The 15,275-nt window shown below is 38.6% G+C and overlaps 2 protein-coding genes across 4 annotated transcripts; one reads left to right on the top strand and one right to left on the bottom strand.

Annotated features, from left to right (window-relative positions):
- Positions 1 to 647: 647 nt before the first annotated feature.
- Positions 648 to 2,244, bottom strand: txndc17 (thioredoxin domain containing 17). The gene is made up of 4 exons (XM_077722717.1): positions 1,981 to 2,244; positions 1,767 to 1,848; positions 1,172 to 1,247; positions 648 to 1,092 (listed from the first exon to the last, which is right to left on the bottom strand). Exons 1-4 carry the CDS (start codon positions 2,123 to 2,125, stop codon positions 1,018 to 1,020), a joined length of 378 nt encoding a protein of 125 aa, XP_077578843.1. The 5' UTR covers positions 2,126 to 2,244; the 3' UTR covers positions 648 to 1,017.
- A 234-nt stretch (positions 2,245 to 2,478) lies between these two features.
- kiaa0753 (KIAA0753 ortholog) lies at positions 2,479 to 14,201 on the top strand. Of its 3 annotated transcripts, none has more exons than XM_077723332.1 (19): positions 2,479 to 2,821; positions 3,208 to 3,485; positions 3,732 to 3,929; positions 4,017 to 4,223; positions 4,296 to 4,535; positions 4,614 to 4,676; positions 4,785 to 5,006; positions 5,080 to 5,257; positions 5,370 to 5,491; positions 5,576 to 5,694; positions 6,369 to 6,521; positions 7,259 to 7,348; positions 7,468 to 7,555; positions 8,103 to 8,168; positions 8,268 to 8,390; positions 8,479 to 8,554; positions 9,215 to 9,335; positions 11,443 to 11,667; positions 13,164 to 14,201. In XM_077723332.1, the coding sequence occupies exons 2-19, from the start codon at positions 3,420 to 3,422 to the stop codon at positions 13,321 to 13,323; spliced, it is 2,517 nt and encodes an 838-aa protein (XP_077579458.1). In that variant the 5' UTR covers positions 2,479 to 2,821; positions 3,208 to 3,419; the 3' UTR covers positions 13,324 to 14,201. The 3 variants fall into 3 exon arrangements, with proteins under 3 accessions (XP_077579458.1, XP_077579457.1, XP_077579456.1); XM_077723331.1 differs by having other exon boundaries at positions 3,192 to 3,485; positions 5,579 to 5,694; XM_077723330.1 differs by having other exon boundaries at positions 3,192 to 3,485.
- The last annotated feature ends 1,074 nt before the right edge of the window (positions 14,202 to 15,275 follow it).

Raw genomic sequence — 15,275 nt, 5'->3', positions numbered from 1 at the left:
CTAGTGTTGAATTATTTATATTGCGACGATGCAAACACATCAGATTTTATAGTCGAGACTTAACATACGAACAGAAAAGTTTTTGACCAATTTTACCACAATTTAACTTGTTACAGACCACCACAGTCCTAAGAATTGAAGTTAAAATCTTACTCCAGGTCACAACACCTGCCTCTATTCTTTGTATAATGATATTTATACCTTATAATGTATAAAACTTTTAAATTACGGATTTTCTACTATCATTTCCACCTTATACATTCTTCATTCAACTTCATAGATTCAATGAAAAAGGTCATTTCTGAAAGGATATTTGTAGTATGTAAAAATCGACAACTATATCACTCAGATGCGGCTGTCCAACGACTTCCTGTCCAAAATAAAAGCATTAAAAGTTCACTCAACATTTAGCATTATGGCGCTCCATTACATACATTACCGTTGCTTTGCCACATAATTAACGTCCCTAAACCTTAACCTCCAAAAGCAATAAAAAGAATATATAACCTATAAAATATATATAGCTTTTCAACTCTTGAATCGGAATATGGCTGATAAATAAATGACAGCTTGCCATCTAGTGTTCAAAAGAGAATCCTACAATTTGGTGAAAATGTTTTAAAACATGGATAGTACCATAGAAAATCTTCAATATGTTAACACATTTATTTATATATTTGAAATATCACCATAAATATATTTGTTGTTTCCTCAATTCACAATATCCGGACATTAATGTAAAATGTTGATTTATTTAGTATCACAAATACATTTGTAATAGTCCTGATTACAGTCATTTAGCTTTCATCAAGTCCCATGTTATTTGTAATTAAAGCAATTGTTATAAATGCTACCACAAACATAATCACATATGCTTTTATTTTAAAAATCAATTACAGCATCACTAAGCGCATCCTTTTGATAACTGAAAGAAAGAGTTCATTAGTTGTAATAAAGAAGTGCATTATTGAGTTTCTTGATTTAAACCATTGAGGTTGAAGGGACATATCGTCTGTTTCAGTCGTCAGCTTCACTGAACATCATCCTCAACATATCTTCTTTGACGCATTGGTCCTGCACCAGCTTCTGAGGCTGAAATATTACAAGAAGATATATGAAATTATGACTGGAGTTTAAGCTCTTGCTGATGTGTGCGCCCCTGTTTTCTTACAGTGCCGTATCGCAGGAGGGTGGGCACCCCAGTCAGCTTCAGCTCAGTCTTGAACTCGTTGCTTGGGTTCTTCCAGCTTTAAGGCACAGACAATAAATGAAATGATCAAAATATGCAAACAGTTCTTATAAATAGCTCTGAACAATGTAGAGAAAAGGGACATTTCCACTTTTTGGGAGGATGGCAATACAAAAAATAGAAGATATTTCGCTGTATCACTTGAATAGCTCGGATTGGGCAGAATTGGGGTTTTACTTGCTTGAAATGATTGCATCTGCTTTTGAAGTTTTAAAGACTCGTGACTAGTAATATTTCATAATCCAATTTGAAGACAATCCTCTTTTTCACTGTTGCAAAATGTTCTTGCCTTCAAGCTGTCTTTTATTTTTAGGACAACGACTCGGAAAAAGAGGAACATAGAATTAACACTTTAAAATAAATAAATAGATCAAAACATTTCATGAACAAAGATCTGTGGAAATTGAAAATATTTATATCGAGCTATTTTAGCTAATAGAACTAAATTACACTAGTTTCATACAATTCAAGGCATGAAGGGAAATACAGTATATCATTTATAATTATATATACTGACTAGTTCCTATCACCAACTTGACAGTAGATGAAGACCGAGTCCTGTGGAAGGGCATCCATTGCTCCCTTTAAAACGGGCTCCGCTGCAAACAAAATAAGAAAAATAATCATTAGGAAAATAAAATAAAGTAAAAACACAATGCATACAAAAATGGAGTAAGGGTTTCCCCAATATAATAGCCTCTACCCTCATCCCAAAAAAAGGATGGACATACCTCTGACACAATCTGGACACCAGCTCTTGTTGTGCTCATCTTTATCACCACAGAAATAAGCAAAAATAATTTTGCCGGGCCTGTCTGTCACAGCTTTGATGAATTCATTGTAGCCGTGCACGTTCAAGGACTCGTACTGTGTCATAGTTTGATTCGGTGGAGTTGCAACGGGCAGGAAAAGTGAAAAACAGATGTGAGCTCCTGACTAAAGTCACGTTGCCTAAGAAGGAAGACAAAAACGATACTTTGAAATCTAGATATCATATATAGGATCTTATTAGGCATCTAGTTTCTACAACTTGCGCTGTAGTGATGTTCCCATGAGCGCATCTTTACCCAATGTAATAAATATAAGACATTTTTTTTGTTATTACACATACGATTTTGCTTGAGAAGCAAAAAAGGAAAAGTTTATTTAATTAACGTTTTAAATAGAAATATAGATCTTATTTTAGTACCATTTCGCTTTCCGTATTTCCTACTACTCAAACAGCGATTTGTTGTTGTCATGGCGGCGACAGTCTAAATTCATCGAGTAGTTTAGAAAACTTTAAACTTATCGATAATCTATACACACATATGTGGGATCCGAAGAGATGTATATACGTATGATTTAGTCATTTTCCGGACGTTATCCTTTAATCAACGGCGATCCTAGTTTGAGGGTATTTGGATACAACGCGGCAACCCTATTGTTATTATGGGAGAATAGTTGTCAAATATAAGTGTTGCCATGATTTCCATCGGACAACAAACCGATGGTATGGAATGGGTTGTTTTGTCTCCAAACCGAAAGCCCCAGATCGGTGACTGTTCAACAACTGAGACGTCCCCAAATAAGGTAAACATCCCATGATATCTTCACGTGTTTCCTTATTAGAAAAATGTATTGACATACAACTCTGCAATAAACATATCAGACTCTACTTAAAAAAAGCATGATCTCATCATCTCAGTTTACATGTAAATATATTCATCTTTGCTAATTTTGGAAAATGATCTGTCTCAAATTGCATCAGTCCTCTTTTTTTATGCAGAAACTAAATATATACTTGGCTGTTTAAATTCAAAATTGATATTTTGGCACTGCCAGGCACACAACTCATCTCATCTCATTTTCTGAACCGCTTTATCCTCACTAGGGTCGGGGGAGGCACATAACTATGAATGATAAATTATTTTCACATATTAATATGTTTCTTTTAACAAAGCTGTTGTTCAATGAAGCCGTGCCGGCCAGCATTGGAAACCGTGCGACGGCTGTTGGTCCTCCGGCTGCCATCGTTATCGAGAAACTACTTCCCTTGCCGCCGAACGAACAACAGAAGGATACAGAGAGCGTAAAAAGCTCCATCAATTTCACCATCCTTTCTGAGGAGAAGCTCCAAGCTGCCGTAGATCTAGCCAAGAGGGATGTCCAGCGTCTCCGTTTCCTCGCAATGTGCAAGGCGGACTCCCCGGAAGACCATTCCACGTTAGATGTTAGCAATGTGGCACCGCCTCAGGTAAGCAATTTGGATAAACAGTGAATAATATAATGCTTTAAAAAAATAAAAATATTAATAAATCTTTTGCAGACGTAACTCTTTTTATCCTATTTCTTTTGAGCACGTAAATATAGGCAATAATATCCCTAATGCAATATTCAAATTATTTAATTGCTAACCCTTTTCCCTTTTTGGCCTTTTGCGCATTTTACTGTAAAACATGTTGGTCATCAATGCTGTCATTTTTCCTCTTTTTCATCAAAGGTAACAACCAAATTGAGTGTGAAGGAGAAAATGACGAGACCCAAATCAAAAGAACCAGCATCCAAGCAGCGTCTCGTTCCTTCCAAGCAAAGTGTTCGTCCGCCAGCCTCATCGCGACCAGCGGCAAGTGTGGACCAGCACAATCTTTTAAAGCGGGAGGTCTGCAAGCTTCAGAACGAGCTGGAAAGTCTTAAAAAGGTATTCAACATCACCATTTGATCAGAATTACTATCTTATGAAATGTATTCCATTTGACTGACAAAAGGCACCAATTTTCCTTTACAGAGCCTTATTCCAGAAGTAAAGCGACTCGGGAACAAACAACCACAGGACCCAACTAAGAAACCACCCGTGGCATCTAGGATGCACATTCCTCGCCCCTCTCCAAATAGAATTCACAGGCCAACGGATGTCCCAGACAACAGACAGGATATATTAAATAGAAATCTGCAAAATGAGCTCCAAAAGCCTCCGGATAAAGATTTTCAACAGGTACCTAATTACTATTTAAAGGTAACTCATCCAAAAATGCTCCGGTTGTTTCCTAAGTTATCTTGTGTGCAGGATCCATCTATAACTGTGGGCCAACAAGATGTGTTAAACCAGGAGCTGCACAAGCTGGATGCCGGGCTGGAAAACTATATCAGGCAAGTGGAAAAACTGTCAGACAGAGACACATTGCGGGCTAAATATGAGCACGACGAGGAAGAAGAACTGGAACCTAGCGAGCGCAAGAAACTGGAGCTGCGTTGGCAGAGGGAGTGTAAGCGCTCGGCGCGAAGCATCTACGCACTTCAACAACGGGTACTTGAGTCTGACCATTCAGAAATTTGAATTACTCTTATTTGGCACTTAATATTACTCTTATGTAATTATTTTAAGATTAAAGAAATTCAACAGTACATAGAGAAGCTGCACAATCAGGACATATGGGATGCTAAAAAGGTCAGATTACAAATTGCACATTTAATAGTTGTGTAAACAGAGGACACAGTGTATAAAAAATCAGATTCCAAATAACTTTGCGATTGACTTTCCTTCCTATTCCCACAGTTCACAGCCATACAGCGTCTGGCAGGTGTCCATCGTAGCACACTGAAAGCCTTGCAAGCCATTACCCGCCAGCTCTCCGAGCAATATCACAGCAAGCTCCCGTCACATTGTGGAAGCCTTAGTCGACTCCTTTGTCAGATCACTCTTTGCTCAGCTAGAATACAAGTGGATCCGGGCTCTCCCATGCCCCAGATGGCAGTTGACATCTTGCGTAAACTCGAGGTGAAGTAGAAACATGAATAACGGAAATGATGTTATCTCTGGTGGGTGTTCCTAATTGTTTTTCTTCCTTTAGGTTTTGGACTGCGCCATCAGCAAACACGAGATTCAGCAAGGCTTGCAAGAACGTGCTCGTCCTCCGCAAAGGAAACAGCCCACTTATCCCAGTTTGTTGCCCCCCGCCAGAGCACCGAAAGGAAGCGGTGCAGCTCGTGGAATCTCCAAAGCCACCAATCAGCCAAAAAGTTACCACGGTGAGGACTCCATCAATGTGTGCACACAATTAGTAAATCAAAAATTAGTGATTACATTGAATATGTTGAATAAAATGTCAGTCATTCACTCTAATAATTGTTGGAATTGCAGCACGGAGAATGGCATCACTTAAGCGACGGGAATTGGACAGGTCGACCAGCCTGCAGAGGTCGCCACAACAGCTCAAGAGAAAATCCCCTGACAAAAAGGAGCAGCAATCTCCAAAAGTGAAGGTATTTGCTTGGATTGTAAATGCTGCAATTATTCCTCGCTGACACGCAACGAATGAAATGTCTTGTTATGGTAATCTTGGAAAGCAGGATGCACACTTCAAGGAGCCCACTGTGTCCTCTCGACTTCGAGTCAATCAGCCTCCTCACAGGGAGCCTTCGGTGCCGTGGATACCGGCGTCATTGCACTCACTCTCTCCACCACGGTCAGCATTTTAATCCAACCCCCTACATACGGCATGATTATGGATTATTTTTATTGTTAGTTAAATAGTTACACACACGCCAGGGATTCTTGAAGTATTTTGACAGGCATTGTCTCTGTGTCCTTTCGTGTATGTACACTGGATACTTTTTTTGGTACTCGAAGACATAATTAATACTTGCAAATAGGAGTGATAGCAAAAGCAAAAAAAATGCATATGGTTGTTATTTTGAGCGGAAAATGGAACCCACAAGTATATCTTAATAGTATTATGGCTTAATTAAATGTACTAAATGCCTAAGTAGTAAAATTAATAACCAATACTGTTAACAATTTGCAGGGATGATTTTGGAATTAGATTTGGTTAGTGGATTTATTTTATGGCCATTCAATTTAAAGATATATACTTAACAGATGGGCGTTACAAATCGGCCGTGCTGTAATCGATTTATGGACTTGGCCACATTTGTGGAGTTGCATTATTAATTGTGGCATTAAATTCATTTAGCACAGCTCTATCTAAGTGGATGTATAACACATCCGGTTTCAGTCCAACTATTTGAGTGTTATTTTTGGCCATTACTACTGTCATGAGCTGCTATCATTGTCTGTCATGGTTGGACAAGTCTCCATTTTATGTCAAAATGCCAATAATGCACTCTATGGTCTCCACAGCCCTCATCATAAGGCGGGCTCGGAGCCCAGGTGCCTCTCGTCGCCTAGCAAGCCATCATCATCCTTGAGCCCCCAAAAACCATCCGTAGGCTTTAGTGAAGAAGCCCATTTGACTTCAGAAAAGAATCAACAAGTCCAGACTGAAGCATTAAGGTAACATCAATAAGTTTGGTCTTCTCTCACGCTTAACAGGAACAATTTGTCTCTATTAAACATTTACTCGAGTTTGTGTCGGGTTTCTACAGAGGTAGTTGGCTACAGGAAGAACAAATGTGCAATTTAACGAGTCCTTTAATTTTATTCAGAGTTATGTCTAAATCCCGTGTCAGCCTTTATTAACTCACAGCCACAGGCATTACCTACAAATCAAAGTTATTTTTCGACCTCAACAATAAATTAATTGAACTGCTCTCTCCGTTCTAAAAAGAGGTAATTTGTCTTTTGTGGGACATTCATTATTGGCCAGTTTTTTTGCTCCACATATGTTCATTTAATTCAAACATTATTACCACAAATGGGCCTCCAAAACAATCTTTAATAACTGCTGAATGTTTAAAAGTATTTTTTATTACTGTCATGTTTTATGCATAGCTTGTTTAAAAAAAATTGGATTAGTGTAAAAAATTGCAGAAGCACTGTTAGACTTGGTCAAATTTATGAGTTTGTAATTAATATATCAATTAATTGAGTTGCTTGGCATTAATGCAACTCTTAACAGTTCATTTATATGGTAGCAGTGTTATGATTTTTTAGAGTGGTTTAGGTGCCCGGTGCAAAACTCGAGTTAAATATGGTGATGGCTCTTGCAAAACAAAGTGTCCCTGAGTCTCTTTGTTTTGGCTGTTATGGTCAAACGCTAATAGCAAATTGCAACATGATGTTCCCTGTAGAGCAGCTTGGTTGGATAAGACCACCATGCGGCGATTGGAGGACCTTAACCAGCTGACTCAAGAGGAGACCCAACGCATTGAACGCCTGAGGTATGGTTAAAGGTAACGGGCTGGCATGTGGAGATCTATCTTAATTGTGACCTCAGAGCGCAAAAGCACGTTTTCACAACCAGATACAAATGAAACTAATCAACTGTTTTGGTGCACAGAGCCGAGGCCATCTCGCCGACCGAGTGGGCCAAGCGAGCTGAGCAGCAGGCGCGGATGAAACTCCGCCCGCTTCTGAATGAGGCTGAGGTTGGGAATTGTTTCTCCATATTTGCAAAATAGCATTTTTTTCAAATTTTCTCAATACAAAGTTCTTTGTTTCATGCAGGTAGCTTGCTTTTGTCATACCAATGTGTCAATGTATTCCGATTCTAACTCTATTCGTATATTTTTTTGGAAACATGACTTTTTGAAGGTCAAAGACATGCGCCTGTTGCAACAGGCAGTTCAGATCCTTTAAAAAAAAAAGCATGCTAAACTTCTTGTTAGTCTAATATTAGAATATCTTCAAGTCAAGATAATGTAAATAAATTACATGGAAACAACATGAATTCACAGCAGAGCCAAAAACAAATCAAAACATGGTTAATGTCCCAGTTTGACATTCATGGCATTTTTAAAGCATTCACTAGATTTGCTCTGATGTAATCTCCCATTTCAGACCCCCTCTGCCAGTCGGGATTTTTGTTAGTTTTTCTGTCTGGCTATGACAAATACGTTATTTATGCTTTCTCGTATTTTTTGTTGTTGATAGTGTTTCATGTGCTGTTCATCTTCATTTGTGTGTTTACTTCAGCATATTGCCGAATCTTGGAGCAGCTTGTCGCTGAGGAATAAGCTGTCAGAGCAGCCTGCAAAGAGGGTAAACAGCAAAGACCATTCCCAGCTGGCCAATTAAACAAGCGTCAGACGCACTTAAATTCAATTCCCTCAACATGCCTTAATGGTTCACAACACTCAGGTGGCCGAGGGAGTTGAACGAGGTAGTGAAACTCTTCCGGGAGATCTCCTGGAGCAGGTAGCACAGCGGGTTTTGCAAGCTCCCACCTTGGAGGGGATGCTGCAGCGCATGGAGGAGATACAGGTGAAGGTCGCCATGGAAACATACTACTTGTGTGTGTGTGTGTGTGTGTGTGGAGGTTCAACGTGTTGAGCGAATGTCTTTTGAGCAGAGAGACCAGGAGGAAGTGAGGAGAAGAGTTGCCTCCATTAACTACTCAGAAGCTCTTCAATGGGAGCAACCAGCAGGTACTCTTCATCTCATCACGCACTGGCATATTAATGTAGCATTAACTGAGCTGAAGCTATTAAGACGAGCTCACCCTGGGCCATGTGGACCACTCTGGGGCCCACTTGACGCTGGATTTTAGACTGGCTAGTTCTTTGGGCTCCAATGCGTGCTTAAGATCGGTGCACTTTGCCTCTTCTGGTATGCTTGGAAGCGGTGGGTCTTAGCCTGCCTATGACTTGGCAATGTAGGCACGTAATGCGATTATTGCAATGTAGTCATTGTTCCTGCTATTTAGTCATGCCAATACATCAGTGGGTTTGAAACAATGGCTACTTTAACTGTAGACTTTTAAGCTTTCATTTTAGGTCATTTGCATTGAAATTTGCATAAGTATGCCATCTGCAGCAAGCTTAGCTTTCCCCTAACGTTCGACTATCATGAGACAAATTCAATCACTGAGACTTCTTAGTGCTTAATGTAGCTATAATTAATGTAAAAGTTCATACAAAGGGAAAATGGAAATCAAGTGGATATTATTAAGAACAGACACAATTTAAGGTATCCACTGCAGATTTTTTGTAACAAGCCTTTCTGCTGCAAAACAAAATATTTCCTCCAATTTATTCCTACAACTCACCTTTCCTCCACCACATCTGCCCTCTCTCTGCACTTACCAGGCTCTCATGTCCAGATTTCCAGCTCAAGTCCAAGTTCTCCACAGCCAATTAGACTTACCAAGCCAGTTCTGGTGCAACCTACGGTCACTAATATTATCGTGGAAAAACCTGTGGAAAAAGGGTGGGTTCTTCTTCTGGTTTATTGTGTATTCTGCTGCATGTCTCTCCTTCCCTTCCAACAATACATCCACTTTGTCATTCAAGATTATTTATATCCAAGATGACAACATCAGTATAGTGGGCAGAACAAACTCTTTAGGTCAGCTGTTCAAAAGAGCACAGGTCACTTGCTATTTTCCATAATTAGGCCTCAGGACTGGATGAAATGCTTCTTTTTTTCCCCCCTACGGCACACTGTTTTGTTCCTGGTGAAGTGGCACGCTTAAGTACTTTCCCATGAGGAGGTTTCACGCCTTCACTGCTGATTGCTTTATGCCTACCTTTCCTCCTCAAACTAAAAAAAAAAACAATAACTGCCTTGGGCTTTGCCTGCGGCTGCCCAAGTGCTGGAATCAATAAAGAACCTGAAATGGAGATAGAGATGGTTAAGGAAGGTAGAGATAAACTGATAGAAGGGCACAAATCACCCCAAAAAAAGTTAATTTCTGTCAACAAAAAAGCATGGATGTTGAAATTTAGACACAATAATATATTACATCAAAGATTCTTAATGCATTTATCAAAAGCAAAAATACACCTCCAGAAACCAATGAGCAAAAACAAATAATATGGAATCTTTATTTTGGGAAGGCTTTTTGACAATTGTAATTCACAAGGAGACTTTAAATGTATTATATCCTTTGGGATTTTTGCTAGATTAGCCGCATGACTTTGTGTCCTACATTCCTCCTCTGAGGTTTGTGCGCTCCCCTTTCTCACGAGCAACTCCATGTTGCCTCTGATACAATAGTGAGATCTTTTATGGTGCGAGATAAGATTTATATATCTATGTTGAAGAGTCCAGACACAGACGCCGGTCAGGCCGTCTCCCCGGCTGACCCTCTGCGTCTTCAATCAAAATCGATCTAATAATGAAAGACCCACTCAATAATCTTCCAAACCTTTCATGTATTTTTTTTTATCCATTCTCGTGTCTGGTTAAGGGCCTCTCCTTCCTCACCATTACTCTCGAGCATCATTAATTGCCATGCCATGCTAAGTCTTTGTCAAAAACTGAGGGGGGGTCAGTGCAAAGCAGATACTGTCACCTCATTTTTTAAAAATGTGCAGACAGCTTTTTATCCACTCTTTAAAGCTCAGCAGGCCTTTAGTGAGCTATTCTATCCTGAAGCTATCTTTGTCTTAATGCTGGATAAGATTTTTTAGGGGGTCTGAGGTGTCCTTGAGTCAACTTTGAGACTTCTATTTTCTAGAACTAAACCCTCTGTCATGAAAAATTGTTGTGTTTTATATCCCTGGAAAACAACAACATCTCGCCCTAAACAATACAATTATTCAATGTTATTACACTATACACAAACAGACAAAATACCTTTTTCTGTCCTCATTTGCATTTTTTCCAGTTGTCCTAAAATCAAGAAACTGCTATTTTATAACTAGTCTATATTACCCTCCCCCAGACAAAAATTCCATGATGTAACATTTTTTTTATTTTGATAATTTATTTTCTTCATATTTTCCTGAAAACTAACTGAAACTAACTTCCATTTTAAGGTACAGTGTAATGTTAATTTAATGAACTATGTTTTTTTTTGTATTTTTAATGAAGGCTGTAAGAATGACTACATATGGAGTTAATATTTAGTGATTTTGTATTTCAGTGATTTGGGGAGTGCAAGTGGCACTCTAGAAAGGCGGGTGTGTGGGAACTGCCGCAACACTAAATATAGCTCAGAGAGCACAAGAAGCAGTCCGATCTGTCCAAGTAGGGAGGATTAGAAAGTGCTCAGCTTTGCCCAGCTGAGCCCAGCTAAATCGGCGCTTTCCAAATTCATCATAGTGATCTCTGATAACGGAGCCCCTAAGTAAATTGATGTGTCATCCCCAGCTCGTACAGTCCAAATGAAATGGCCCAATGAGTTTCCGAGGCTCGCACACTTCTGTAATCCAGCCCACCCAGTCTTATATTATAACGACTCCTGTAATATTTATCATTGTCGTGATGATAATTACATGCAATGCTTTTTTAATGTTTCATAACTTGGACAGATTATGCCTTACAATGACACATCAGTATCTTCCTTTTTTTGTTTGTTTTCCCACTATAGAATCCTTTCTGAGAGCAGCAGCCTTTTGGAGGAGGCATCCCGGGAAGAAGGTCTACTGATTTTCCCTGGTCCAAAGGAGGGTCATGCGGCGACCACGGTTCTTAACGTACCGGCCGGCGTATTGAAGAGCATTCGATGCTACCAGGATGACTACGAGGGATACCTTAGTCGTTTGGCTCATGAGCACGGCAGTGGTGATGTAAACTTCGGATCCTTTGCTGACAGGTATTGAAACTTTGGTTACATAGCAGTCATTACAATGCTAACCCACTATGGATGAGAGACCTCCATATGCAATGCACTTAACAGCCCACTAACCAACAGTAGTAAAGTGTTAATCCGCAGGTGTCAAACTCAAAGCCCATATCTCATTTTACGTTGCCCATGATGGCAAATCATGTGCATCGACTTTAGATCATCCTCAAAATACTAAAACCAGGATTTGTACAAATTCCAATAAGTGATATCAAAGGCTTTTCAAGACCACTTTAAACAGAATCTAATGCTATTCACATTTAACACTTCTGCATGAATCCATTGACGGTAACATATTATATATTTTTTACAATTTTTTCAGTTTAATTACTGCTTCATTTTAATGCTTGTGCAGTTCAAAGCAGGCAATTGGAAAATGGGCAGTCCAAAAGTGGAATATACAATAGGCATTAAATTGGAATTGGATACTTGGCCTACAATGTGACAACCTCAGGCACGTATTTACATATTCCTTTCAACACGTTCCCTCTTTGCGCATTGCAAAAAAAATGTCTGCAGTTCTTTGTCTAATTAGATGCACATTCAACTGCACTGCCGTGGATATTTCTTGAAGATGACATGGCGTTCTCACACCCAGAGAGAATGAGGTGGATTTATACGGTTCATCTTTTCTTTGGTTCCCGCTCCCACTCTCCCATTTACACGGGCAACTGAATTGTTCCATTGCTGCAATGCAGAAGACCACTCGCGCCCTGTCGCTCATCTTATCTAGTTTTTAAATGACCTCCGAGATTCCTCATCTTGTTTTATGCCCCACTTGTGTTGGGCTGTAGAGAACAATGGGTCCCTTTTTACGAGTACTAATATTTGGAAAGACACTTTACAGTACTTTGTGGTGTGCCATGCTTAATATGCAGAAGCACTTCAACAATGTCAGCGTGGCACATCTGCTTGCTACTCCCCCTTCCCAAAACATCCATTTATTTGCCTAATTCTTTGACTCCATGAATATTTACAAACATCCACCAAAGCACAGTGCTCATTCAAACAACAATGTTGTGTAAACAAACAGAACGCTGTGTTATTTTGGACATGTGCAGTCATATCAATTCTCAAATTATCTTTGATTTTTACAGTTTTATACAAGCATAGAGTAAGCTACTGTAATGCTTGCAAAGATATATTGAGGACTTTCAAATAACAGAAATATCTAAAAAGATGGTGGGGGGTTAGAGTTAGTTTTGACCATTGTTTTAAAAGAAATATTTGGTGTTTTAATACTTTTTGTGGTATAATTGATCATATATGAGATTAATTTGACAATTTGATATGATTTGACAGTAAAATTCTCAATGGTTATTACGACTATTGATGCATTTTCCCCCTATACTATTATAGTCTATATTGTAAGTATTTTTGGAATTAAATTTCAGATGAAAAGTTATTCATGACTAATGTTTAAACTATGTGTGTTTGCATGTGCCATTTCCTTTTTTGCCCTGCAGCCTAGCAGATGAGCTTTTGCAGGACGCAATGGCCGACGTGGCGGCCGAGTTCCAGGACGTGATGGAGGAGTGCGCCGAGGCCGTCTTCACCGCCGAGTTCCTTCAGCTCATCCACTCGCCTCGCATTCCATCCCTTTCGTCTTCTTCAGTCAACCAATAGGTGATCGCAACTCACGCATTCTTGTTTTTAATTTATTTTGTACAAATCGAATTGTGTTCTTGGGAGTGTGTTTTATTCCATTTTTTTCTTAAACTAAACTCTAGCAAGGAATATTGCCACACTGCTTTTTATTGGAGTGCTATGTCTCTTTTTTCCCTGTGCCATCGGTTCTGTGAGATTGTATTCCACTGGGAAAATTAGTTTAGATAAGCTTGGAGAGACCTTTACTACATTATGGTGGAGGGATTAAAAGATTACCGGATCTCCTGTGCGGATTACTCACACTTTCTATTTCCGGTAGAGAGTAATGGGAGCGTTTGATTGTGTCATAACAACAGCGCATGTGAATTGGCTTTTGTCTAAGTGGCAGCTATGTTGTTTTCAGGGTTTTGCTAGAAAAAAAGTTCTAGATCAACCACGTTAATACATTGAAAAATAAAAGTGTAGAGTTCAAATAAAAGTTAACATTTTTAGATGAGTACATGTTCCGAAATAGGTTAATACAGTTTTGTGTAAATTAATTGAGTGTTAGGAAAAGCAATTGTAAAATGTACATAGACATCTCAGGGAAAAAATTCACAAGTGAAAATGATTGTCACAGCATTGCCATTGTAAGACAAAATATTTTAAAACTCCCAGAACTCAAGCCTGTTTTCTTTTTAAATAATGTACATTAACTTTATATAGATTTTCTTTAGTTTTCAAAGATTTTTACATAATGTACAGTATTTTGTTGGCTATTTTGAACTTTGTATGAGCAAAATACACGCTTTTTGTCATCGTTAAATGAGGCTTAGGTGCTTGAACAAACCTTATGTATAATATTTACATCAAAGGCCATTTAGTTATTATTAAACCTGTATATTGTACAATTTTCACTACTGGTTCTTTTGATATCTTTTTATAATTCCATGTTAGCATCCTCATGAAAAATGTGGTCCATGTTCTGCAATACAAATTCAGAAAGGGCCGTCAGAAACAGCAACTCGGGGAAATTCCTCAAAGAATTGCACACATATGATAATCCATAAACAGTACATTTCCCATTTAATAAAAAAAACATTCAAGATATTGATTGGAACAATGTGCAATCTGATGCATTTTGTAGGGTTAGCTACTTCATTTACCTTTCCCACAAAATGGTCTGATTTGAGAGGCGAGACAAACCTGAGCCAAGCTTCATTTCATACTCCATTTGTCAGAGCTACTAAAAAAGCCACTTTCTAAGTGTTGTTGCAGGTTTATCAGACTATGTGCTCCTCAGGAGGTAAATCGAAGAATCTTTTCAAATGCAGCGCTTCTTCACTCACTCTAGTCACCTTCAAATTGAGTTAATGGACAAAAAAGCCCACCGACTCATATTATTATAATGCAGTCACCATCACACCTATAAATAATCTTTCATGGTTTGGAATTGCAATCTTTATAATTAGGATTCTCACACTTTTTAAAAAGTTACTTTGCCTCAAAAGGGCTGCAAAATTATTTTGTCTCTCGCTATGACACTCAATACTACTACCTTTAAAACTCAGTAGTATCCTGTGGAAAATTAGAGCACATTAAATCCTTACTAATGTCACTGCGAGACACTAAATTTGTTAGACTTATCTATTGTAGCAGGACTCATGAAATAAATCGGATACCTCGGTGGCTCATTAAACAGGACTTTATGCAAATGTAAGGATTCCAGAGAATCTTCATTGCTTTCTGACTTATTTAGTAAATACATATACAACCTGACACTCTATCAATGTTAACTGATGCTAAACATTTAATCGTGGTATATTTTACTGCGGTGAAGTCAAATCCATGGAATTCTGTCAAGTCTGAGGTGATAATGCAACTTTAAATATGATCAAGTATGAGTTAACTTTTGCTGTCTGAAAATCCCTTTTTAAAAATAAATTCTTGTGTGCTTTTAACATTTGAATAAACAATTTCCTAATGAATAC

This window comes from Stigmatopora nigra, chromosome 8, assembly GCF_051989575.1.
Source record: "Stigmatopora nigra isolate UIUO_SnigA chromosome 8, RoL_Snig_1.1, whole genome shotgun sequence".
NCBI lineage: Eukaryota > Metazoa > Chordata > Actinopteri > Syngnathiformes > Syngnathidae > Stigmatopora > Stigmatopora nigra.
The sequence above is the reverse complement of the archived record's forward strand: the minus strand, read 5'-3'. Positions and strand labels throughout refer to the sequence as shown.

Excerpts from the sequence above, each read along its gene's own strand:
- txndc17 (XM_077722717.1), bottom strand. The coding sequence starts at position 2,125 with ATGACACAGTACGAGTCCTTGAACGTGCACGGCTACAATGAATTCATC. Across the intron at positions 1,849-1,980 it reads GTGTCCAGATTGTGTCAGAG|CGGAGCCCGTTTTAAAGGGA; the intron begins GTATGTCCATCC and ends TTTTGTTTGCAG. Across the intron at positions 1,093-1,171 it reads CCCTCCTGCGATACGGCACT|CCTCAGAAGCTGGTGCAGGA; the intron begins GTAAGAAAACAG and ends GTAATATTTCAG.
- kiaa0753 (XM_077723330.1), top strand. The coding sequence starts at position 2,714 with ATGATTTCCATCGGACAACAAACCGATGGTATGGAATGGGTTGTTTTG. Across the intron at positions 5,258-5,369 it reads TCAGCCAAAAAGTTACCACG|CACGGAGAATGGCATCACTT; the intron begins GTGAGGACTCCA and ends TTGGAATTGCAG. Across the intron at positions 7,349-7,467 it reads CAACGCATTGAACGCCTGAG|AGCCGAGGCCATCTCGCCGA; the intron begins GTATGGTTAAAG and ends TTTGGTGCACAG.